We start from the raw sequence: 24,489 nt of genomic DNA on the forward strand, positions 1-24,489 counted from the left end.
CTTTCCAGCCCTTCTCCCAAGAGGCCAGACCCAAGAGTGTGCTGGGTCTCCCCAGAAGACGCCCTCCACTGGCTCCAGCCAGGCAGGAGGTGGTGGGAGAGCTCAGAGTCAGCCCTGGAAACAGCTAACGGGGGGCATCTGGGGAGGCTGAGTGGGCAGGAGGGGCCCCAGGGAGGCTGCAGCACTTGGCTGGTCTCGAAAAATCAGCTGGAAAATCACCAAAGCAAAAATGGCTTTATTCCCTCTTAGCTGCCCTTGATTGATTAATTGAACAGATATTTCTTAAGCACCTACTACTTTGTGCCAGGCACCAAGCTGAGCGCTGGGAGAGGATGCGAAGACGGGGCTGGCTCAGTCTTGCCCTCTGGGAACAGAGACAAGCCAGCGGGCAGGTGAGAGAAGACTGTCTCTGAAGTGAAGAGTTATCGCGGGATGTGGGGAGTCTATGTCAAAGGGGCCCTTCTGCGATGGTGGGACTGCAGGCACCCGGAAGCCAGGAGTCAGAAGGCGCGGCAATGTGGCCAGTGCTCCTGTGGCCGGGAGCAGGGCCTCTGAAGGTGCCCCTGGATATGGGGAAGCATTGCTCAGGGTGGTGTGAACCCCTGGCTGCTGCACAGAGCTGCCTGGCCCTGCCTGTCACTAGAAATTGGATCAAGGTCAGTGTCTGAGGCTGTACTCTCTCTCTCTTCCTACTTCCTCCTTCTCCTCCTCTTTCATCTTCTTCTCCTCCTTCTCCTTCCTCTTCCTTTTCCGTCTCCTCTTCTTTTCTTCCTCCTCCTCCTCCTCCTCCTTCATCTTCTACCATTTACTTTTTTTTTTTGTGGTACGCGGGCCTCTCACTGTTGTGGCCTCTCCTGCTGTGAAGCACAGGCTCCGGACGCGCAGGCTCAGTGGTCATGGCTCACGGGCCCAGCCGCTCCGCGGCATGTGGGATCTTCCCGGACCGGGGCACAAACCCGCGTCCCCTGCATCGGCAGACGGACTCTCAACAACTGTGCCACCAGGGAAGTCCCCCCTGCCTTCCTTTTTAAAACACTCACAGCCTCTGGTGATGCGTTGCTGGCTGCTGTGTTCCCACCCCATCCCCATTGCCTTCTCTCAGGAAGCCTTCTTCCTGTTCTGGGCCACAAGCATCCCCTTCTCTCAGCTCTGCACACAGCATCCATCTCTGCCACTCACTTGGCCTCTTGGCAGACGCTGCCTGGCATATTTACCCACCTCCTTATGCACAGTGATGCCTCTGTGAGCAAACCTGCTTTTAGTCAAGTCTGCCTGTGCAGAGTGAAGGTTGGGGGCGGCTGGCGCGGGGTGGGGCTGGGCCCTGGACAAGGCTTTTGAGAGACAGTCAGGGTCCAGGTCTGGTCCCCTGAGTGGGGACTCGCCTCCTGGCCTCCCCTCTGTGTAGCTGGGTCTGGGGTGGCAGGTGGGGACCGGGAGGGGATGGAGTGTAAGAGGAAGGAAGGGGAGAGAAAGAAGGGACAGTCACAGGCCAGAACAGAGCCTGTGCCTTCGCTGTTCCTAGTGCACCTACTAATAACTGGAACGGTATCAGGAACTCAGCCACCCTTGCAGCAATCTTCTCCAACTCTCACCCTGATTTTCAAGGTGGGCATTATTAACTCCATTTTGATGAGGAAACTAAGGCTCAGGTTAAATACTACCTGTCCAAGGTCATGCAGATAAAAATTGGAAAAGCTGGGATTCAACCTAGATCTTTTCGCCTTCAAAGTCCAGGCACTTTCAGGTGTCCCTGGGACCCTTCACTTTGAGAATAGAACATGGAAAATGTGTCCCGCTGGTCATCATCCTAAGACCACCAGAAGCCCCTCAGGGTAGGATCTGGGTCTTAGAGGCTTAGGGCTCTGCATCCATCCTGATGGCATCCTGCCAAAGGCCCTTTCTTCTGAGCCCCTCCCCTGCTTTCCGCCAGCCTAATGAACCCAGAAGTTGAAAGGCCAGTCCTTTCTGTCCCAGGGAACAGCTCCCTGGAGGTTCTCTTTAGAGATTCCTGGATGCATCAGTCAGGTCCGGAGCCAGACAGAGCAGGAGGTGAGGAGAGGAGAGGAGAGCTGGAGGGCAGGGGCCCAGGGCCCCCAGGGAGGCTGTCTGCGGTGGACATGTCTGGTGTGGCTACCCCCTTCCTGCCTCTTCGGAGCTGTCCTGCAACAACCCTAGTTAAGGATGGGCCCAGGTAGCACCTTTGTACCATGTGGCCCTGCACTACGGATTGGACTAGGGATGCATACCTGATCTAAGAGGACCCGAACTATCAGCTGGGTGGACCAGTCAGGTTGTCTCTTCCAGGGGTTGTGATGAGGGCTGAGTGGCTGGGTAGTTTTGGGGAGCTGAGCTGCAGGGTTACAAAGAATTGGGTCCTAACTGAGACCAGGGTGAACCAAAGCCACATGCAAGTCGGGGTTATTGGGGAAGAGAAGCCAGAGTGAACAGGAACAGCAGAGACAGGGATGGTGTGGCCTGAGAGAGATGGAGAGAGAGGCCTGGGCTTCTGACTGCGGGTCTTTGACACCAGCTAAGTGGTGCTGTTTCCTTTCAGAAGTCCCCTTTTACTCACACAGGTCCAAGGGGGCACGGTACCCTGGCTAAGCTCCAGCCGCTCCAGAAGGAGAAGCCAGGCTCCCAAGCACTGTGTTCCAGGTGTGTCTGGCAGAGTGAGCAGCGCAGCAGGAGGGCCCTGGATGAGTCTGGGGAGACCCATAAGGGCACTGCACACTATAGTGTTTAGGGGCATTCCTGTTGAATCCACGCAGCAGCCCTATGTGGCCCCTGGGCAGGGATGGTCTCCATCCGATGGCTGGGGACATTGAAACCTGGAAAGGTTGGTGTCTCACCCGGAGTTGGACCTGGTACCCAGGCCTCCTGATCGCAGGCCTGCTGCTTCTCCCATAACCCACACTGCCTCTCTGATCCCCTCTCTTATTAGGTAGCTGGGTGACTTTGGGGTTAGAAATACAGTGTGCAAAGTACCTAGTACAAGGCCTGGCATGTGGAAGGTCTCAGGAGGTGGGAGCTGTTGTTAACATTATGTTTTAAAGCACAGCTCTGAGCTGCCACCTACCACTCAGAAGCCTTCCTTAGTTCCCCAAATGCACACAATACATTCTAGGGGTTTCCTGGCCCAGCACGTAGGCTGTGCACAACCTAATGCACCCCCAACCTGGCCTGCTCTCTCCTGGCTCCCCCAACACTTCCAGTCCCCTCCGCGCCTCACCTCTGAGCACTTCCTCATGTTGCTGGGCTGCCTGGAGTTCCCTCCCTCCTCTCTTCTGTCTCCAGGGCTGCCTCTTTTGGGGCACCCTCCCCTGTCTCTCTGTTGGAAGAACGGTACCTTCTTCTGCCCCTGCCATTCTCTGCCAGGTATTAGGTTTTGCGTGGAGGTGGGCGCCTCTCCCACTGGCCCACCTTGCCCGGTGTCTGTGGTGGATTCCCAGCGGATGCATGAAGCTGGTCTGGATGCATGGGTTGGGTTTGGCAGGGAGGCCTTGGGCTTTGGCAGCGTGGCCCCCGTGGGCTCTGTCTCCATCACCTGCTTCCCACTCTCCTTGCTGGTCATGGCTGGTGGCCCAGACAGCTCTGGGCTGGCAGGGAATTTGGGAGTAGATGCCAGGAGATGTGAAGGAGGTTTTTCTTAGGCTCAACACCCTGCCCAGGGCTCAGGAGCTCAGATGGTGTAGGTTGGCACAGTGCCCAGGAGGAGAGGGACTCCAGGCAACAGGGACTTCAGCCTGAAGCCAGCTGCCAGGACCTTCTCTCCCTCTGAGCCAGCCTGTAGACATGGTGTCCTCACCCCTACCACTCACACATGCATGCGTGCACACACACGCACACGCACACACACACACGCTCACTCCAATACCCCGCATGTCCCCCACCGTGGCCTCTTGGCATGACCCTGTCCACCATCCAGGGCAGAGAGTACAAGAACCAGGGGGGCTATAGGGTGGACACACCCAGGAAGCAGGAGAGTCTGCCCTTCGATAAAAGGAGAGGAGCCCCCTACAGGACTTGGCCTCTGGACTCCCCGCTGTTCCTTCAAGGTCCAGGCCCTCAGGGGTCTAAAGAAGCCACCAAACACAGCTCTTCCTCCACACAGGCCTGGACCCAACCGAGAGGCTAAGATTCCACCCCTCTCCATGGAAGCACACTTCACTCAACCCTGGGCCCTGTCGGAAATGCTCCTTAGGTGGAATGAAATGAGGCTCAGGCCACTGCTTCTCAGCTGTCTTCAGTGGAGACACAAGCAGCTGTCCCCATCCTTGGGACACTGCCCTTTACACAGAGACATGGAAGCAGACACTCATCCCCCAAGCCTGCCTCCAGCTGCCTGACTCACCCCGGGCTTGTCACTTCTCCTCTGACCTCTGATTTCCCAACCTTTTCAATTAGCTCTGCCACTCCACCAGCCTTGCAAGTTCTCCATCAACACTGTTGTTCACAGCCCAGAACCGCAGGAGAGCCCGGCCGGGCTGGGGTATAATTGGAGAATGACTTCCTGGCTCCTACGGCCTATAGAGGATGCCTATTCATGCAGGGGTGTCCCGAGCTTGCTTTCTGCGGTGCCTAGAGCTGCAAGCTGCGCAGAGTCCCCTGGACCCAGCCCTCCCCAGCAGCTACAGTGCTGCTGTGCCTTCTCCTCCGTCCACCCCCATGTGGAACCTGGGCGAGCGGGCTTTCTCTGCCCTTGACTTTATTCAAATGATTCAATGACTGTCACTGCTCCCTCCTCCCCAATTCAAAACAGTCTTAGCTGAGCTTTATATAGTGCTTACTATGTGCCACTGCTCTAAGTGAGCTAATATATGTTCCTCTTTTATTCCTCTAACATCCCTATTCTGTAGGTACTACTATTATTCCTATTTAAAGATGCAGGAACTGAGCCACAGAGAAGTTAAGTGACTTGCTCAAGGTCACACAGCAAACACTTGGCAGAGCGAGGCTCTCCCCATACTGCTTCTCCTGCTCTCTCTGAGAGCTTAGCTCTTTTCCTCCAACTCCCATTTCAGAGGTGGTGAGGCCTCCCCTCCCAAGGCTGAACCCCTAACTACATGCTGCCCCGGCCTTGGGCTTTTCTTCCTAAACTTTCTCCTGGAGGCCCCCCATTTGAGGGTATTTTTAAATTGTCCTCTGCTAACTTCTCACTGTTTGCCTCAAGTCTTCAAAAAAGGGAAGGGAGGGAGACAGGGAAGGAGGAAGGGAGGCAGGCCCACCATGCCCCTGTTGCTTCTCCCCTTACCCATCAGGATGCCCCTGCTTCACCCACTAAGACTACTCTCCCCGACAGCATCAGGAATTGCCTGAGTACCAGACCCGGTGCCCTGTGGGCAGGGCTGCCTTAACTACATGGCACTCTGGGACCAATTAGAAAAGAAACGGGCCCCGTCTGGGTGGATGCAGCCCCTGGCAGAGTGCATGGCTTGGTAAGCAGGCCGGACTTCAGCAACCCACACCCATCAGCTGGATTCTTTTGGACAGTCCATAACCTGGACAGTCATACATGGCGGTCTTGGCTGTTGGCATCCTCATTTTCCTTCATATTCTGGCCATGCTCAGCCCTGATGGCCGGTCCTCTTCCTCACTGGATACCCGACCCTCCTGCTTCCCACGGGTCCTTTGCAGTCTCCCCTGCTGCCTCTGCTTCCTTCTCCTGCACCCTGATTTTAAGAGTGGACCAAGATTCTGCCTGGGCGATCTGATTCTGGTTCTAGGGAGGCCACCAAGGCCTCGCCTCCAGCTCTACTGCACACTGTCACCTGGCTGGAGTGTGTGCACGCAAGCCTGGCTGGGCCACCGGAACCCATCCCTCCCACCATGTGGCCTCTCTGTACTGCCTGACTCCTAGTAGTTCCTCAGTCAACCAGGCTGAACACCTTGCCTTCCCCTCTTCTTCTCCCCCCGGACCTAGTCCCAGCCATTCCTCTTTTCCTAGTCCTGCCCTTTCTTTCTGTTCCTATAGCCACCACCTAGGCTCTCATCCTTTCCAGTCTGGACCTGGGGAGCCGATCCTCGGTAACTTCCTAATCTTCCTCACGCCTACTTCCAGATCACGCTCCACTCTGCACTTGTCACTGCTCTGCTCTAAAGAAGATGTGGCACATATATACAATGGAATATTACTCAGCCATAAAAAGAAACGAAATTGAGCTATTTGTAATGAGGTGGATAGACCTAGAGTCTGTCATACAGAGTGAAATAAGTCAGAAAGAGAACGACAAATACCGTATGCTAACACATATATATGGAATTTAAGAAAAAAATGTCATGAAGAACCTAGGGGTAAGACAGGAATAAAGACACAGACCTACTAGAGAATGGACTTGAGGATATGGGGAGGAGGAAGGGTGAGCTGTGACAAAGCGAGAGAGAGGCATGGACATATATACACTACCAAACGTAAGATAGATAGCTAGTGGGAAGCAGCCGCATAGCACAGGGAGATCGGCTCGGTGCTTTGTGACCTCCTGGAGCGGTGGGATAGGGAGGGTGGGAGGGAGGGAGACGCAAGAGAGAAGAGATATGGGAACATATGTATATGTATAACTGATTCACTTTGTTATAAAGCAGAAACTAACACACCATTGTAAAGCAATTATACCCCAATAAAGATGTTTAAAAAAAAAAAAAGATGTTAAAAAAAAAAACCAAAAGCAGGAAGGAAAAAAAACCAAAAAACAACAAACAAACAAACTTCCACGACTCCCCATTGCCTACAGGGAAAGAAGCTCACACTTTCAACCTGCCTTTCAGCGTCCTCCACCATACGTCCCTGACGTTCTTCTCCAGCCTGAGCTGCTGCACCGTACCCTAGGAGAGGGCTTTGGAGCTAACTTTTGGCAGTGCTTTTCCATAGCTAAGCTCTCTGGAAGGCTGCTGGGGGTGGGTGGGTGGGGGTGGGGAGGGGCTGGGGGAGGGGTGGTTCTGCCCTTGTCGCACTTCCCACCACCCCCTGCCCCAGGCCAAGCCTTTTAATGGTCACCAGCAGCCTGACAGCTGCCCTTCATTAGAGTCGGCCTGGATTAGAGTCCAGCCAGGCTGAAAATGTGGAGGCAGGTCTTATGGGGTGGTCAAGGGATGAAAGGAAGAGGAGCCTCTCCCAGCCTGCGAGTCACTCACCCTGGGAGACAGGCGTGGCTTGGAAGCGGTTAGTGGGACAGCGGGGGCAGCATTCTTGCGGGGGGCGTTAATCCCAATACTCCCTTAGATCTGTGCAACATTTCAGTTTATTGCTCACTTTCTGCGTGAGACGCAAGAATCACTATCACGCACCCCACTGAGAAATGAGGAAGCTGAGGCTCGTGCTGGTGAGGTGACTCGGTCAAGGTCACAAGATGTGAAATGTGTGCATCAGAGGCAGGATGGAGTTTCAGGGTGGCGGAGGGTGTCTTTCATGCCAGCCCACTTGCTCACCCCAGGCTGGACCCAGGCTTTCTGCGCAGCAGGAACCTCCCTCGCCGTCCAGGGAGGGGCTGGTTAACTCCGGCACTTGGTGGGGAGCCCTGGGGGAGGGGCTCATCTTGCCCTGCTCCATTCCTGGCCCGAATTGGCACCAGCACCTGGGAAGGGCAGCCGGCCAGCCACGTGCCAGTGTTACTTTAAAAATAAACCAGGGAAGAACGTGGCTTAAAAATAACCCTGGGGATGTGTGAGGAGCTAATTACTGCCGCAGCCCCCGGTCAGGGCTTCGAGGAGCGCGCCTGGACCCGTGGCTCCGTGTGCTGTGTTCCCTCTGCCAACCTCTTCCAGTTGGGGGCTGCGTACCAGGCCCTCCTAGAGCAGCCGGGGGCAGACAGGGCCTCAGAATCCTGAGGGTGGAAGCTGGAGGCGGCTCTGGGCATCCTGGGCGGCCTCCCTCACCTTGGCCAGGACACGGGGAGGCGGGGGAGGGAGGGGAGTACCCAGGCCGGGAGGGAGCTCTGACAAGAGTCTCTGGGCCTCACCCCTGTCTTCCCACTGGAACCAGCCAGGCTCCAAAAGGGACTCTGAAGTCCTGAGCATCCCCTTCTTCTCTGCATGTGGTGTTGGCAGCCAGGTGGCGGGTTTTGCCGATTACATCTCCCTATTTAGGACTCCTGAACCGCACCAATCATTGTAACTGTCTCCTGAGAAGAACTCGGAGGCCCATCTTGGCCCGTCGGGGTAAGAATGCACGGCCCTCCTGGCTGCCCCCTCCTAGTTGCTTCCACAGACATCCCTGGCATGTGAGCTCGTGTCTCTGGACCCTTAGTGCTGAGAGGGCTTGGTCTGCTGCCAGCCAGGCCCGAGGAGCCCCCAGGCTCTTTCCCCAATGGCGGTCAGGGAAGCAGGAGCCACGCTCTCATCCCGCAGCCCAGGTTCCCACAAGGCTCTCAGAAACTCTTGCAGATCCCCTACCTTCAGCACATCCTGAAGCGACAGGGAGGAGGGGACACAGGGCCCAGCAGAGGACGCAGCCGAGGACAGACGTGCAGGATCAAAGAGAAAAAGCAGAGCTTTCCCGGAGGAGGGAGGCAGAGGCCAAGACTGCTGGAAGCTAACAGAAATGATCAAAGGACAAGGATGGATGGGAGGGGCGGGGGAAAGGAGCAGCTGGGAGACACAGGCAGAGCGGCAGTTGGGGGCAGGGGCTTTGGGGTCAGACAGGCCCGGACTCAGGGACCTGGCTGGGTGTCCTGAGCCAGTAATCTTGCTGGGCCTTGGGTCTCATTTGCATAATGGACATAATGATGACTACCTCATGGGCCTCTGCAGGAGGAGGTTTGTAAAGCATTTATGAAAAGGCCTGAAAATGGGGAGCCGGGATATTGTTTGTTCCCTCTCCTGCCTCTACTGGGACCTGGCCCCTCTGTACCATGTCAGGCTGGTCAAATACAAAGGATGCCCTACCACTCTCTTCTCCCCACGCTCCTGGAACAAGCTGTTCAAGTGTTAGTTACACCATGTTTTCACGGTCAATGTCTCCAGTGGTCACCGCACTGCCAAACGCACTGGTTGCTTCTCTGCGGTCATCTGACTTGATCTCCCAGCAGCAGCTGGCCTGGCTAACAGTTCCCTCTCTCTTAAAACAACGCCTCCTGGCCTTGGGACACTGCACTCCCCAGGTTTCCCTCCAGTGTCCTGGCAGGTCCCCTTCCTTGCCTGACCTCCCAGTGCTGGAGGAAAGGCCTGGGCTCTTCTCTCCCATTCTCCCCTCGCCCTGGCTGGTCTCGTCAAGTTGCATGACTCTAAATATTATTGCCATCTGATAACTCTTAAATTTATATCTCAGCTTTGACCTCTCCCTTGAGCTACAGACTTGTCTGTCTAGCTGCCTGCATGGATTTGTAATAAGCATCTCAAAATTAACCTGTATGTCTAAAACAAGAAGTCTGGAATCTCATCTCTTTAACAAACCTTTTACTCTCTGAATTTTAGTTCCCATCTCAGTAAATGCTTACCTTCCATCCAGTTGCTCAGGTCAAAGATTACCACTGATTATTCCCTTCCCCCTACTCCCATAGCCCTATGGCTCCCTCCTTTCCCCCAGCACATACATCCTATCCATCAACAGGTCGGGCCAACTCTGTCTTGAAAACACACCCCCAATCCACCTCTCTCTACAGTCTCTACAGTCTCCACAGTCTCCACCCGAGTCCCATCCACCACCATTCTGTCTTTCAAGTTACTCAACTGCAGCCTGACGGGTCTCCCAGCTTCCCTCTTCTACTACAACCAGCTGACCTCTAGCAGCCAGAGGGAACTGGTAAAAATTTAAGTGATATCACACCACAACCCTGCTTAAAACTTTCCAGTGGCTTCCATCACATGTAGAGTAAAATCCAAATTCTTGACCATGGCCTCCATGGCCCTGCAAGATCCAGTCCTCCCATGCTTCCACCCCTTCGCTCAGCACGTGCTGCAGGCACACTGCCCTTTCTGCTCCTGTCCCTCAAACACGTCAGCTCTGGCCTACCTGGGACTTCACGTTTGCTGTTCCCTTGCTCCGCCCCCACCCCGGAAGGCTCCTCCTTGATCTTTGCATTCCACAGGCCCCCTCCCTGGAAGGCTTTCCCAGATGGCCCATCCCTCCTCTCCATCACTGTCTACCCCATTCTCTTGTTTTACTGACTCCTGGCACTTGTCCCCATTGGGATGATTTCTTTTTTTTTTTTTTTGTGATCACATAATGTAGTTTATCAACTTCCTCTGGAATGTAGGCATCATGAGGACCAGGGCTGAGTCCCTAGGGCCCAGAACAGTGCCCAACACATGGAAGATGCTCAGAAAAAGAAAGAAAATGGAGGAATGACTGTGTGGGTGCTGGGGGAGTGGAAAGAGTCAGGAGGCCTGAGTCTGAGGACTGGCTCTGATATCGCACTGCTGGTGGCTGGGGCAGGCCACGCCCCATCTCCCCCTGCACCCTGCCCTGGTCTCAGTCTCCTCATCTGGAAGAGAGAAGGGTTGGGCTGAATTGGTGATTCTCAAAGAATCTGAAGGACGCCAGGAATTGCAGTAATGCCATCCACTGCCAAGCTGAGCCCTTATACTGCAAGAGCATGCTGGCGTCAGCACCCTGAACTGACCCCATTCCAGCCAAAGGTGGAGCAATGTGATCGTGTGCTCTGCAACACACACATATCGTGTAATGGCCCAAGAACATTTTGAGATATCAAACCATTGTGAGGACCCATGCGGCTAACTCCAGCCGCTCAGAGGTCTAGCATGTCACTGGTCTAGGTGGGATGTTGAAGGTTGGTCCACGAGCAGGACCTTAGCTCCCAGGACCCTGGAAGCCTCTGAGCTAGCCGAGGGCCTGGATTGTAGGAACAGCCACCAGTGCACTCATCCCAGGCCAGCTCAGGTCCAGGGGCAACCTGGGAAGAAAGGCTGTCTGCAGCCTCTCTCCTGGCTACCCTCCTGCCTGCAAGTGCTGGCTGGGGTCAGCAGGCTCTCAGCACCACTGCTCCTCCCACACCCCATCCGCAGACTACTGTGGGAGCTGCCAGCTGTTAGGGGGCCCCCCTTTCTGGGCGGGAGTCTCCCGCATTCCAGCTGTCCCAGGGGTTGGGGCAGTGGACTCGCTCTGCTGATAAGCAAGGCTGCGGCCACAGTCAGAAATGCTCTTTCCAGAAAGGGGTGACTTGGAGGTCCTGGACAAGGCTCTATTCTTGGGACTGGACACAGAGGAAGTCCCTCCAGGGCTCAGCCATCATGCGGTGAAGTGGAGAGATTGTAACCCTGGGTAGCGAGCATCTCAGGAGGGGCTGGAAGCAGAGGCCAGGATTAGGTCCTGGCTGAGTTGGAGTAGAGACGGTCCGAGCTGTAAGGGGCTCAGACATCACCAGCCCAGTCCCTTGCAGACAAGGCCAGCGTGGGATGTGACTTGCTGTGGGTCTCACAGCCAGGCAGGAGCAGAGAAACAGCAGAAGGGTCTGTGTCCCCCACTTTCCTTAGCTCAGCTGTGCTACAACACCAGTCACAGCTCTGAGAAATGACACGTAGCCCACTGACGATCCTAAGGGGAAGATAGGGGACGTCAGGGCCTCTTTGGTGCCCAGGGAAGACAAGTGCTTAGGAGTCTGGGGCACTGAGCTGGGCACCCAAGGGAAGGAGGTCTGCCACTGAGTTTACGTCCAGGTTTCTCTTTCTCTGGCCCCACCTGGAGGTAGACCAAGGACCAAGAGTAGCCCCGGAGGGTCTTCCTCTGTCTAGCCCTCATGGTGGAAAATCCACGATGCAAGGTCATGCTGAAGAGGGGCCACGCTGGCTCAGCCAGGCTAGAGGTCCCCACTTTGTTCCCAGGTGAGTGATACTCACACAGCTAAGGGGGCTGACCCCCTTCCCTGGGGTCACTTGAGAGCTAAGCCATGGAGGAGCCACCTCCTGTACCATGACCCCCACTGAGACCCTCTCGGTCCCCTTCTCCTCTGGGAAGAGTAGGACCTGCCCTTCTCCTGGGGCCACCCGCTGTCTCCTGGGGTCTCTGCTACCTGGCTCACCCCAGGAGCTTTGGCTTGTGAACTCCAAAGATTCTTCCTCAGCTGCCCCTTGACTGTTTCTCAAGTCCCAAGGAAACCCAGAAAGAAAATGCTAGCTGCTGGCTGGCAAGTGGCCCAGCCTCCCAAGTACAGAACGCTGATTCGAATAAGCTCTCTTCTTTCCTGTGCTTCCCAAACCTGGCTGCAGATTCCCCTCATCAGGGGAGTTTTTAAAACTCACAGACTCCTGGGCTTAGCTCAGGCCCGGACACCCATTGCTCTGGCTCCAAATAACTACTGCTATGGGGACCAGCGTCCGACTCAGCATGCAGGGGCCATCTTCCCTGCCCTCCCCGCTGCACGCCGGGGAGGAGGTGAGTTGCCAAGTCACCCCCAACCAGGCCCTTCTCTCACTCACTGGCTGTTCTTAAGAACCATCACTCTATTCTCATTTCTAGTCTCAGGTTTCCCTCCTGTTCAAATGCGTGGAACTAAGGCCACTCCATGACGACTGCCACCCCCTGCCCCCCAGCACCATCCTCTTCACCCTCCATAGGCCAACACCCACTTCTACGATGCCCCAACATCCGGACCATCCAACCCACTTTCAGCTACAGGGTGCCAGAGCACTCCTCGGGGGAGAGCTTGGTCTTGGGGTTGGAAGGTCTGGACTTGACTCTTGCCTCCACATTCACTGGCTCTGTGTCACGGGAAGTGATCTTATGTTCTCAAGTCCAGTTTCTTCATTGACACCTACACCTCTGGGTTGTTATGAGGTTCAGGAGAGATACTGTGTGACCAAGCGTTTTATAAAGCGAGTGCTGGGCCTGCTTTACACACCCCTGCTCTGCTGATTGCCAGCAGCGCACCTGTGCGGGCCTGCCCTGGCCCCTCGGAGCCTCAGGGTCCCCCTCTGTAAAATGGGAATAGTAATAGTGTCATCTTCATAGGGTGGCTCTGAAGATTAAATGAGGTAATACATGTAACGGGCTCAGCCCAGAGAAACCTCCCAGTGAATGGCAGCCTTGGTTCATGACCGTGGAAACTGAGGCAGGCTCTGTGGGGTGTGGCGGCTTCATGTCAGGTCTAAGATCTGGACAGAATAGGTCCAAGTGAGAACGGATCTGTTGTGTCAATCTGAGACTTGCTCCTGCCTGGAACCACCCAGCCCTGCCTGCCCTGGTGGGAGGACAGCACCGTCCTGGGGGAGAGGGCTGCCTCCTGTCTGAAGCCTGGCATCACCCTCTTGGGGCTGTTCAACCAGGGCCTGACAGTTCGGGTCTCTGGAGAGAGCCTCCCAGATGGTCCTGTGGCCAGCGGGCTGGAATGCGCCTCTCCGGATGTTTCTGCGATGGTTATTTCTGCATCGGAGCTGTGGTCAGGAGAGGCCCTGCACATTCCTGAAGAGGGACACTGAGTCCATGCCAAGCCGTGCAGCAGGGGCCTGGCGTTGTCTATGCAGAAAATGTCCACACAGCAGTGGGGGACAGTATCGTCTCCTTCAGCTCAGTGCTGTCCCAGGGCCTCCTGAACACCATCCATAAGCCTGAGTTTGGTCTAGGCTCCAGAGTGGATCTTTGGTCCAGAAAAGGAATCATGGAGAGGGGAGGAAGTGAAAGCACTTCCTGGGGGCTGGCTGAGGTCTGCTGGGTGAGCAGGGTGGGGCTGAAGCTAGATAATCAGGATTCAGGTTGCCATTACCCTCTGGTTCAACTGGGGTCATGAGGCACCCACTAGTTCAACTGAGGTGACCCACTGGTTCACCTGGCATGATGGAGGCAGCTGGTGGTTCAATTGGGGTCATAGGGGCATTCCATCCTGATCCCTGGTCAGGATCCAGGCAGGAGAACACAGGTTGGAGTCTATCACTTCCCTCCTCCAGTTCTTGTCAAATTAAGTCCACCTGCCAGAGTCTAGCACTCAGCCCCCTCCAAGGTTGGCTCCACCCACCTTTCCTTGGGCAGACTTATGGCCCCAGCCTAATTCATGCCGCTCCCTTACCCCGGAAAGCTCTCACTGCCAATCCTCACTTACTGGAGTTCTCATTCTTCATTTAGGCCTTCTTCAGGTACTACCTGCTCCAGGAAGCCTTCTCAGATCCTTATTCTGAGTTACTCCACTAGGATTTAGCATATATACCATTCAACTTGTGGTTTCAGGATTCCACCAGACCGGGGGCTCCTTGGGGAAGGATCTGGATCTTAGTTTTCTATTCTCTTGGTGCCTGGTAGAGTGTCTGGCACTCAGAAGATCTCAATGATTTTTAGTAAACTGAAAATGAAGTCTGGTAAACCTGAAATGAAGGCTAAAGTCAGTACTATTTGGAAGGTGACCCAGAGGGTCTGGGGGTCCCCAGGACGTAGATGAGTCCCACTCTGGGTGCTCTAAGTCTCTAGGCTGCCTCTCTGAAGATCAAGAATCTAAGTATCTCAGGGTTGGTAAGAACCTTAAAAGTCACTTATTGAGGTCCCCAGTGTGATATATGGGTAGCGTGATGATCTTTTTGATGTGTCAACTTGGCTAGGCTAAAGCTCTGAGTTATCCAATTGAGCACTGATCCAGGGGTTGCTATGAAGGCATTTTGTAGATGTGATTAAAGTCCGTAATCAGTTGACTTTAAGTAAGGGAGATTATCCTGGATCACTGGGTGGACCTGAATCAATCAGTTGAAAGACCTTAAGAGGTGAGCCAAGGCTTCCCTGAAGAAGAAGAAACTCTGCCTATGAACAGCAGCTTCAGCCCAAGCTGGAGAGAGTTCCAGACTGTCCTTCCTGATGTCCTGCTGTATAGATTTCACTCACCTAGCCAGCAACTACCATCACGTAAGTCAAGACACATAAGTCTATCTATCTATCTATCGATATATATATCCAGCTGGTTGTGTTTCTCTGATTGAACCCAGGTTACCTCTGCATCTACTTCCTCTGGGGCAAACCAAAGCCCTGCCCCAGCCTCAGAGGAGGGTCCACCAGCTCTGAGGCCATTGGCTCTGACACTCCATGACCAGATTCCTAAGGACCTTTCCAGCTCTACACAATCTTGTTCTTAAAACCACAGTCCCCACCTCAGGTCTGTTCTCAGAAGTCAGGTCTCCAGGTTATTTAGATCCTTGCTACTCAAAGTGTAAACCACAGATCAACAGCATCGGTGTCCCTTGGGGGCCTTGTGAGAATTATAGACTCTCAGGCCCCATCCCAGACCTACTGGTTCAGAATCTGCATTTAAACAAGATCAACCAAATCGTCAGAGGTGACCAAGGGAGAAGTACTAATGTAGAGAATTCCATATTGCTCAGTTAGCCTTCTCTAGTTTCCCCTGGGGAACACCTCCTTTGTACAAATGGGGAGACTGAAGCCCAGCAGGGTAGTGCCTATGCCTCTCATGAGTAGGGGGAAAGCAGAGAGAGAGAGAGAGAGAGAGAATGATTTGTCTAAGGGGAGAGAAAGAACCCAGTTTCTAGCTCCCAGCCCAGGCTCCTGCCTTATATTCCCTGCATCCATACAGTCTCTTCACAAAGGCGACCCTGTGTGTCACTGGAAGAGGCGGGAGTGGGAAGCAGGTGGTAAGGAGCTGGCTTTGGTGAAGGGGGAGCGTGGGAAGTCGACCCCAGCGTGGTGGGGATCCCAGGGGCCACAGAACCAGGAGGACCAAAGCTGTCGGCTCCAGGTGGTAGCTGAAGCCAGCTCTGGAAATGGGAAAGTGAAGGCGTGACTGCAGCAGTAGGGGCTCGGGGTGGCTCCAGGTGAGGGGCAGGTCTCCGGGAGCCACCTGGGAGCTGCCTGAGCATGGGCAGTTTCTGGACCACGGGGAAGTGTGGACAGGCTGGGAGGTGGCCGTATCAGCTGGGCCGGTGACCTTCGCTTCACGACAAGCATTTGTCACGTGCTGAGGACCAGAGCCTAACAAAGGGGTGAGGAGGGGGCCCCAGGCAAGCAGGACAGGCCGGCTGGTAGTCTGCTTTCTTCTCTATGAGCCTGGGGGTGGGGTGGTGAACAACACGGAAGGAGGCATCAGTAAACAGGGTTCCCTTCTTCTCCAATCAGAATTTTAGTTTCCACACTGTAAAATGAGAGAGGTGGAGCTAACTAATTTCTCTTTGGGCTAAATGCTCTACCCATAGTCCTGAGGATGTGATATCCTGAAGCTGAGGTCACAGCTGAGTGCCCTGCATGACCCTGATACCCATCCTCCATTGTCTGTGACATTCATACGAGAGGGACAGCAGAGCCTCCGTGGGGAGCAGGACGCTGCACGACTCCATGAAAAGATACTTCCTACAGCCCTGGGTGTAAAGCCCTGTTACTGTCATTTTATACTTGTAGGGTCCTGGGCCAATGTTTGAACCTCTCTGAGCTTTCTTTTCCTTGACCATAACAGGATGATAAATGCCTGCCCTCCCAGGGCAGTTGTGGGAATGCAGGAGGTGAGAAGTGCCTCGGACAGAGTCTGACGTGTTATAGACACGTCCGTTCCCTGCATCCAAGGCAGGGGTGGGGCGGGAGGGAGGGAGTGCCCATCCTGGGTCTCTGCTGAGGTTTGCCTAAACTCATCATGATCTCAGTCAGAGCTGGGTCTCTTCCCTTGCTGCTGGCTGACGGCAGGGAAATCGTTTTTACTTTTTTTTATTACAAAATCAACTCACAGATTTACCGTTTGTGCTGCCAGCTGAAAGCTGTTTCTAGGGGTGATTTGCACTACATTCATCTGTGCTTGTTTATGTTTTCTTTGAAAATACTTATTGTGTTTGTCCTGTCCCCACTGTGGCCAGGCATGTGTCTGCTATTTCTGTCCTATTCTGGCCCCCATTCCCTCCATGTCTCTAGCCCCGAATCATGACGTGTGGGAACTGGACGTGCAGGCAGGAGGCATGGCAGCCAGAAGGACCTCTGATCAAATACGTCCACTCTGTAGATGAAGAAACTGGTGGTCATAGAGGACCAGCAGCTAAGCTAAGTGGAACTGGAACTTTTGTCCTCTTGCTCCAATCCAGGATGGGTTCTACCACTGCGCACCTCACTCTCCCTGATTGGTTTGCTGCAGGGTCTGCCTGCTCAGAGGAGGGAGCATTGCCCCTGAGCCTGGATGTCAGGCAGACTCTAGGCATGAGTGAGGATCTGGGAAGCCTGGGACGGGGGAGTGAGATTAGGAGGATAGAGGGAAGGGTGTGGCAGCCCCTGGTCCCCAATCCTACTGTCCCCACCTGTTAGGAAGGAGTAGAGAGGTGCTGTGGTCATAGTAATCCTTGGGAAACAGAGCAGTTCCCTTCTGTAGGGAAAGTGATAATACATGAGAAATGATAACACTTAAAATTGTAGGTACTGTTTATTAAGTACATACTCTGTACCAGGCACTTCTTTCACATTATCCTATTTAATCCTAGGAGGTAGATATTATTCTCCCATATAGTAAATGACAAAGCAAGTTCAGAGAGACTAAGTAACTTGTCCAAAGTGACACAACTAGTAGCAGGCGGTGGAGGTGGCGAGCGGAGAGGGGATTGAATGATGAAGCCAGGCACTCGGGCTTCTAAGCCAGCACCCGTGTTCATATGCCGCCCTCAGGAAAGGCTGTACAGTTGAAGCAGAGGGGTGGCCTGTGGGCAGCGAGGAAGGAAATACTGACTGAGAGTGGACAGTGGGGCCGTTTCAGGCTGCGCTGCCCCTCCATCCCCCGGGAAGTCAAGAGAGTACTGGGAACAGCTGAGTGATAAGCGGACGGAGGCCCTGGTGCTAAGAGCAAAGTGGGGGTCGTGAGGAAAACAGGCTGGGGTGATGGTGAGATCTTTAGTCTAGGCACCCAAAGGGTTGTACCTGCGACTTGCTGTGTGAATTTGGGCAAGTCACTCACCTCTCTGGATGTCTGGATGACTGCTACTGTCTCCTTTCACTTTTTTATTTGAGGACTCTGGGATTTTGGTGTGTGGCAGGTCACTCCTATACTTTCCTCCTTCTTAGAAAGATGTAAGAAGTACAGGTTCCCTCATGAACTACCTGCTTGAATTCACAATCTAAGGATTCCCAGGCCACGTGGTGGGCGATGGGAGCCTGTGCTCTGCTGGAAGCTGGGGAGAAAGCAGAACAGAAGGTTTTCTGTCCCAGCTCCATCAGCTTAATCAATCACCTGGCCTCTTGTTGCCTTAGAGCCACAAGGAATCCAGGGACCTGCGGTGGGAGAACGGGCACCTGTGAGCCCATGGCAGTCTCCGGGAGGGCCTGGTGCTGGGCACAGTTGTGGCACGTGGTCTGGGTTGGTCAGGGGCCAGTGTGCAGGGGAGCAGAGGCTGGCTGTAGCTTGTTGGAGCCAGAGGCCCTCTCTTTCTGGGGAGGATTTTGCCAGAGGAAGAGACAAGCCTTGGCTACGTGGCGTCCCCAAAGTACAAGGGTCTGGGCTGGGTTCTTTAAGTAGAGAAAGAAATGGTAAAAAAATACAGGGCATGGGACTCAGAGAGGCTCCACTGAATCTATACTTTCAAGTCACAAGGCCATGTTGAGTCATTTACACTCAGAGCCTTAGGTTCCACCCCTGAAAAATGGGAATAATAATGCCCATCTTGAAGGGTTGGGGAGAGAACTGAACGGGAATATAAATGAAGTGTCTTGTATACAGGCTGCCCGAGCGTAGTTAACAAATGGTGGCTGCCATCAGTATTGTTGTCGTTGCTGTTAATAATAATAATAAATAAAGAAGCAGTCTGCACAAGCGGAAGGAGCGGGGGCCTGCGAGTCAGGTTTGACTACCCTATTCCCATCACCTCTTTGCTTCCTTCTCGGTAAGAGGAGGGGGTGGCACCAGCTGATCTCAAGGCCCTTTCCTGCTCTGACAGCCTCCAGGCTATGAATAGATGTGGCTGGGGCCCCAGAGGAGCCTAATGACTCAACAGCTAGAGAGGTTAAGCTTTCCCAAAAAAGAGTTTCCCTTTGCATTTGATGAACTTAGGGCCCAACAAAGGAAGGGTTTCCTGTCTGGGAGACTAGGGACGAGGGAGCTGGAGGAATCCTCGCAGTTCGTGGTGACTGTGACTAACCAGGTGAATGACTAACTCAGACCCTGTTGACCCTCAACCAATCGGGGCTGCCCATGAGCGCCCTGCAAGCCGGCATGATTGAGCACGTCATGGCCATGCCAATCCTGGCTGGCTTTGGGCTTCACAGCATATGGAGGCAGAGGAAGCGGCCAAGAAACCAGCAGGGGAAGGAACACTGGGCTTAGAGTCAGGAGTCCCTGCTTCTCGCTCTAAGTAACTCCGCTGCTCAGCAGCTGCGTGACTTTGAGGGAGTCCCTTCCCCTTCCTGAGCCTCCATGCCTTCATCTGTGCAAGGGAGCTAACAGTACCTGCCCTGGCAACTCCCCTGAGCTATGAAGGCTGAGACTCAAGAAATGAGATGAAAGTGCATTGTGATCACTAAGGCACTGAATGAATGGGAAATGTTGTCATTATTCTATCCCAAAGGGACTCCCAGTCTCTCAGGAGACCCATTTGTGTCCCCAAAGGGGTCAGGTGGACACAGACTGCTGCCTTTGGGTCAAGATCAGTCTAATATAGGGCCCTTTCCAACCATCTGATCACAGCCCAGAGAGCTGTTTCTTAGATCTGAGCCCATATGGATAGCTCCCAGCCAGGTATCATAGCCAGAGTGAGAGGTGACAAAAAGCCAGTGATGGTTGGGTGGGGCAGAGTGGGCAGTGACAGTCTAGGGCCCCCACAGAACTAGGGTGTTCTTTTATGCTCTCTTTCCTCTTGCCAAGCTCCTTATAAATAAAAAAAATCAGGGTTTCCCTGGTGGCGCAGTGGTTGAGAGTCCGCCTGCCAATGCAGGGGACGCGGGTTCGTGCCCGGGTCCGGGAAGATCCCACATGTCGTGGAGCGGCTGGGCCTGTGAGCCATGGCTGCTGAGCCTGCGCATCTGGAGCCTGTGCTCCGCAACGGGAGAGGCCACAACAGTGAGAGGCTCACACACCGCAAAAACAAACAAACAAACAAAAAATCATCAGAACCACACTCTGTCTGCCTCTACCCCCAGCTTTTAGCATCTCTCTTGGTGAGGACTACAAACACTTTGGGAAACGGCAGGGATGGAGGGGAAGGATGATGCCGTCTCACTTCTGCACACCTTAAACCCATCAGTAGCATTCTCTGAGTGCTCCTGTGTATTGCTGGGTACTGTGCCGGCACTGCGAGCACAGAGATGGGAACCACAGGGCCCTGCCCCCATGGAGGTTAATTACACCCCCTGTGGCTAAAGAGACCAAATACACCCCCTGAAATGTAAACAGCTGTGCAAAACAGCCTACACTGTGTCACTCAGCTGGTCTTGACAGTAAGTCCTGCAGTCATCCAGAGCCAGTGGCCTGGGATGGTCTGGAAGACTTCAAGGAGGAGATGGGATTTGAACCGGACCTGGAAGGTTAGCTTGGACAAGATAAATAGAAGACAGAGAAAAAGGCATGCCAGATAGGCCCACTTCAGGTGTTCTCAAGGGACAGTTGGGCTGCAGTGGAGAGATCATGTCAGTAAGAAGTGAGAAATTAAGTTGGACATAGAGATTGCAGCCAGGTATGAGGTCCTGAAAATTTGGGATGAGGAGTATGGATTTATGGATTACATGGGCAGCAGGGGGGCATTGAGGGCTTCTGAGAAGGGTATTGGTATGGTCAGAGCTGTGCTTTGGGGAGATTCTTTCTGGCAGCATTATCCTCAGGAGCTTGCCCTAAAGGGGAATGAGGCTGGAGGCAAGGAGGTCAGTTGGGTGGTTACTGTGGAGCTGGGGACCAGGGTACTGAGAAAGATGGGGCACACACCAACGTGCTCCTGAAACCCTGGCAGGTGGCAGGGAGGTGGGAGAGGGGAGGAGACGCCAGACAAAACCCAGTCTGGTCCTTCCCAGGAAAGCAGGCTCCTCTTTGGGCAGGCCTGAGTCTGACCATCCTGCACTAAACTCACAGCATCAGCAGGACCCAGAGGTGCCCCCACTTGGGCCACATCCACTCCTGGGGTCCTTTTCATCATCTTCCAGAAACCACATAGCATAGCTCCCTGCGGTCTCCAGAGAGCAGCGGAATCTCGGGACAGTCCTGCAGTGGACAAACGGCAGGGACGGCGTCCAGTACTGCCTTTTACCCCTCTCGGCTCCTGTTGACTCCCAGGAAAACACTGCCATCTTGTCATGGGCTATGCCAAATGGCAATGAGCCCGTGGGAGCTCAGCCAAGGCTAGGAGGAGGACCAGGGAGAGGAGAAGGAATGGGAAAGATGGAGGAAACAGCTCCTGGACGCATCCTAGTGAGCTCTGGGGGAAGGTGGGCTGGGAGCACATCAGGACCCGGAGGAGCCCTGGAGATCATTTCGGCCAAACCCTCATTGTCTGGAGGTGAACTTGAGACTCGGGCAGGGGAAGGGACTTGCCCAAGGTCATACAATGGGACAAGTAATGGAGCTGGGCTGGAATTATAGTCTTGGGAGTGGGTAAGGTGTTTATCCCTGTTTGGACACCTGAATAGCACATCAAGGGCCTCACTGGAGATTCTTTCTTGGATACCCACTTGTGCGCCTTGTGTGTGTGCCCGTGTATGTCCTGTGTGAGCTTGCGTGTGTGCCTGTGTGTGCACCTTGCCTATACTGTGAGAGAGTCTGGGTGTGTGTGGCCTCCTACACTGAGGTCTGCCCTGGCTGGAAGAAGAGAACTGGGGCGATTCCTGTGAGGTGACTGTTTTCCTGGGACAGCAGTAAAGAAGGCAGACAGGGCTGGGTCTGGCTTCCAGCACCAGCTCTGCTGCCCTAAGAAAATTAAAGGCACTGGCTGGCAGAGCCTAAACTCCTGGCGCTGGGCACACACGTGCACGCAGACACGCACACACACACACACACACACACACACCCCAAGAAGTACTCATAGCCACAGTTATGGAGTGTTCCAGGCACCCAGAGCGTCCCCGTGTGCCTCAGAGTGCCAAGTACCTGCATCCACACGTCTCCCTGAAGCCCCAGTCGGTGTAGACACGCTGGGGTCCGGGAGCCGATCTGCAAGGACACGGAGGAGTCGAGCGTTCCCCACCACTTACACTCGGCGCCCTGCTCCAGGGCCTGGCGCGGCCACACCCCTCCTCCCCAGCCGCCGCCCGTCGCTCCTGCCCCTCTCACACACTTCAGAGTCCCCTGGGGCCCTCTCGCAGCCTGGCAGGGACAAGTTAGGGCTGGCCCTGCTGGAGAGTCAAGTCCGGAGCCAGGATTCGACGCCTCCCCCGAGCCCTGTCCCTACGGAGCAGACACGTCAGGCTGAACTCGGGTTTCTGGGAGCGCGGGGTTCGGCGCCTAGACTCTCTCCGGGGGAACCCCCCAGCCCCAGCCGGCTCCGGACTACCCCATAACCCGGCGCCCAGCCCCCGGGTCCCCGCCCCCCGCCCGGCGAGTAGTTACCGATGGTGGTGATGACGGTGATGGCGAAGTAGAAGGAGCCGGCGAAGCGCCACTGCACGCCGGCCTTGTGCGGCTTGAGGCGCAGCACGACGCGCTCCAGCTCCTCGTAGCCGCCCTGGCTGAGGTTGTAGCGCGCCCGCAGCTCCTGCTGCCGCAGCTCCAGCCGCTGCCGCTCGATCATCTCTGGCTCCGACTCGAGCGCGTCGAAGACCGCGGCGCCCACCAGCAGGTAGGTGAATGTGCACACGATGAGCGCCAGCGTGCGCACGTTCTGCCGCTTCATCGTCCCGCCCGGGCCGCCGCCGGCCCCCCGGCGCCCCCGGCCCGCGCCCCGGCCCCGGCCGCCGCTGCTGCTGCCCCGGAGGCGGCCTGGGGCATGGCTGCGCTCGCTGCTCCGCGCGCCGGGCACCCACTCCGCGCCCCGGGGCCGCAGCCGCCAACGCCGCCGCCGCCGCCGCCGCCGCCGCCGCCGCGGAGCTGTCCCTTCAGCACCACCCACCGCCCTCCTCCGCCCGGCCCCGCTCCCGCCCCCCGCCCCCCGCCCGCAGGCCGCCTCCTCCCGCCAGCCCTCCCGCCCAGCCAAATAAGGACTGGGGAGACGCGCCGAGGGAGGGAGGAGGGGGGGCTGCCGGAGGGGGAGGGGAGGGGGAGCGACGGGAGAGCAGCGGAGAGACCGGGCAGGACAGAGAGCGAGAGAGAGGGAGAGACCCAGAGAAAGATAAGTAGGCAGAGAAACGCATATAACTACAGAGGAAGAGAGAGAGAAGAGTCAGAAGGGGGTGTGACAGACAAGGAGATAAAACCAGAGGTAGACTCATAGACACAGAAAAAAGAAGAGGCAGGCAGAAAAATACAGAGCGAGAGAGGCACAGAGCGAAAGATGGAAACAGAAAGAGCCGCAGGCGAGAGACAGAGAGACCTGGATAGCTGGAGATAAACCGACGACACAGAAAAAGAGAAGCAAGGAAGGGGAAAGGAACTGGGCCAGTCAGGCCTCTGGGCCACCCCACCTTCATCCCTCCACCAAAATCACAACAGGCTCTAGCTGGACGGGACCTCGGGCCTTGCTGTCCTGCCCTTTACTATGTAGATGAGGAACCTGAGGCACAGAGAGGTCCAGTGCCGTGCAAGGGCACACAGTGAGTTAGTGTCAGCACTCGGACTCAGCCAAGCTTTCCCTCCTCCCAGGCCCTAGTCCCTCCCCTGTGCCAGTCTGCTGGCTGTCTCAGAAATAGGAGGGCACAGCTGTGGACCGGGCACACATAGGCCAACACCCAAGGGAAAGTCCTGCTCTCGTGAAATGTGTCCCTTCCTAGGTCAGCACAGCTCCTGGAACTGGCTGAGAAAGCACAGGCTGGTAGCCTAGGCCACTACCACCCAGTCCTAGGGTCTCCTGCTCTGCTCCCCAGGGGACTTCGAGGACAGGCCTGACACCTATGGCCCCTGACCTGCACCAGCTGGCCAGGCTGGGCTTGCGCCGGGCTGCCAGGGATAGTACTGGACACCACCACGGGGCATCCCAATAGAACTGGGATCTAACTGAAATAGGGTGGGGGGGGAGGGGTCCAGATCAGGAGCCTCGCTGACAAATTGGAGGAGCCAGCAGACCTCCTCCTACACCTCAGTTTCTTCATTTGTCAACATGGTGCAGTGGTGGCGAGGACGGCAGGCTGTGGGACTTCAGGCGAGGAGTCATCGCCCCCTCGGAGTCTTGCTTCCTTATCTCCTCGATGAGGTGCCACGGCAGATGATCCCACAGGCCCTGCTTAGCTCCAAACAACTCCAGACTTGGATGGGCTGAGTGAGCAGAATGACTGGAATGCAAATCCCACTGCCAAGGAGGGTCAAAAAGTCTTTCACAGGACCCTGGCGTGGGCCATGAGGAGAGACATGCGAGAGGCCCCAAGACCTCTGAGGGTGGGCTCAGGAGGCAGCCAGCCAGAAGCGGGAGTACCATCTGTCCACATCCTGGGCTGACCTGTCACTGCCGGTCACTACACTGCTTCTCCCAGGAGTGCCCCCAACTCATCCCTTTCTTCCACCATTCATGCAACAAGTATGTATCAAACATCTGCCTTGTATCAGGCGAGGCACGTTACATTCATTATCTCTAGTCTTTACCATGATC

At 55.3% G+C, this 24,489-nt stretch overlaps 1 protein-coding gene across 2 annotated transcripts in view; it reads right to left on the minus strand.

Annotated features, from left to right (window-relative positions):
• The window catches only part of KCNK3 (potassium two pore domain channel subfamily K member 3), a 38,638-nt gene extending 15,946 nt beyond the window's left edge, over window positions 1-22,692 (minus strand). Inside the window, exons 1-2 of one of the 2 annotated variants that reach the window (XM_089923374.1) lie at window positions 22,362-22,692; window positions 21,903-21,965 (exon numbers count right to left, since the gene is read on the minus strand). In XM_089923374.1, coding sequence (XP_089779500.1) covers window positions 21,903-21,965; window positions 22,362-22,644 — 346 coding nt within the window. In that variant the 5' untranslated portion in view covers window positions 22,645-22,692. The remainder of the gene's footprint in view (window positions 1-21,902; window positions 21,966-22,361) is intronic. The other variant, XM_022574258.3, reaches the window with a different exon arrangement.
• Between the last annotated feature and the right edge of the window lie 1,797 nt (window positions 22,693-24,489).

This window comes from Delphinapterus leucas, chromosome 13 (assembly GCF_059928025.1).
Source record: "Delphinapterus leucas isolate spDelLeu-1000000601 "Yukka" chromosome 13, BTC_Dleu_Yukka2, whole genome shotgun sequence".
Classification (NCBI taxonomy): domain Eukaryota; kingdom Metazoa; phylum Chordata; class Mammalia; order Artiodactyla; family Monodontidae; genus Delphinapterus; species Delphinapterus leucas.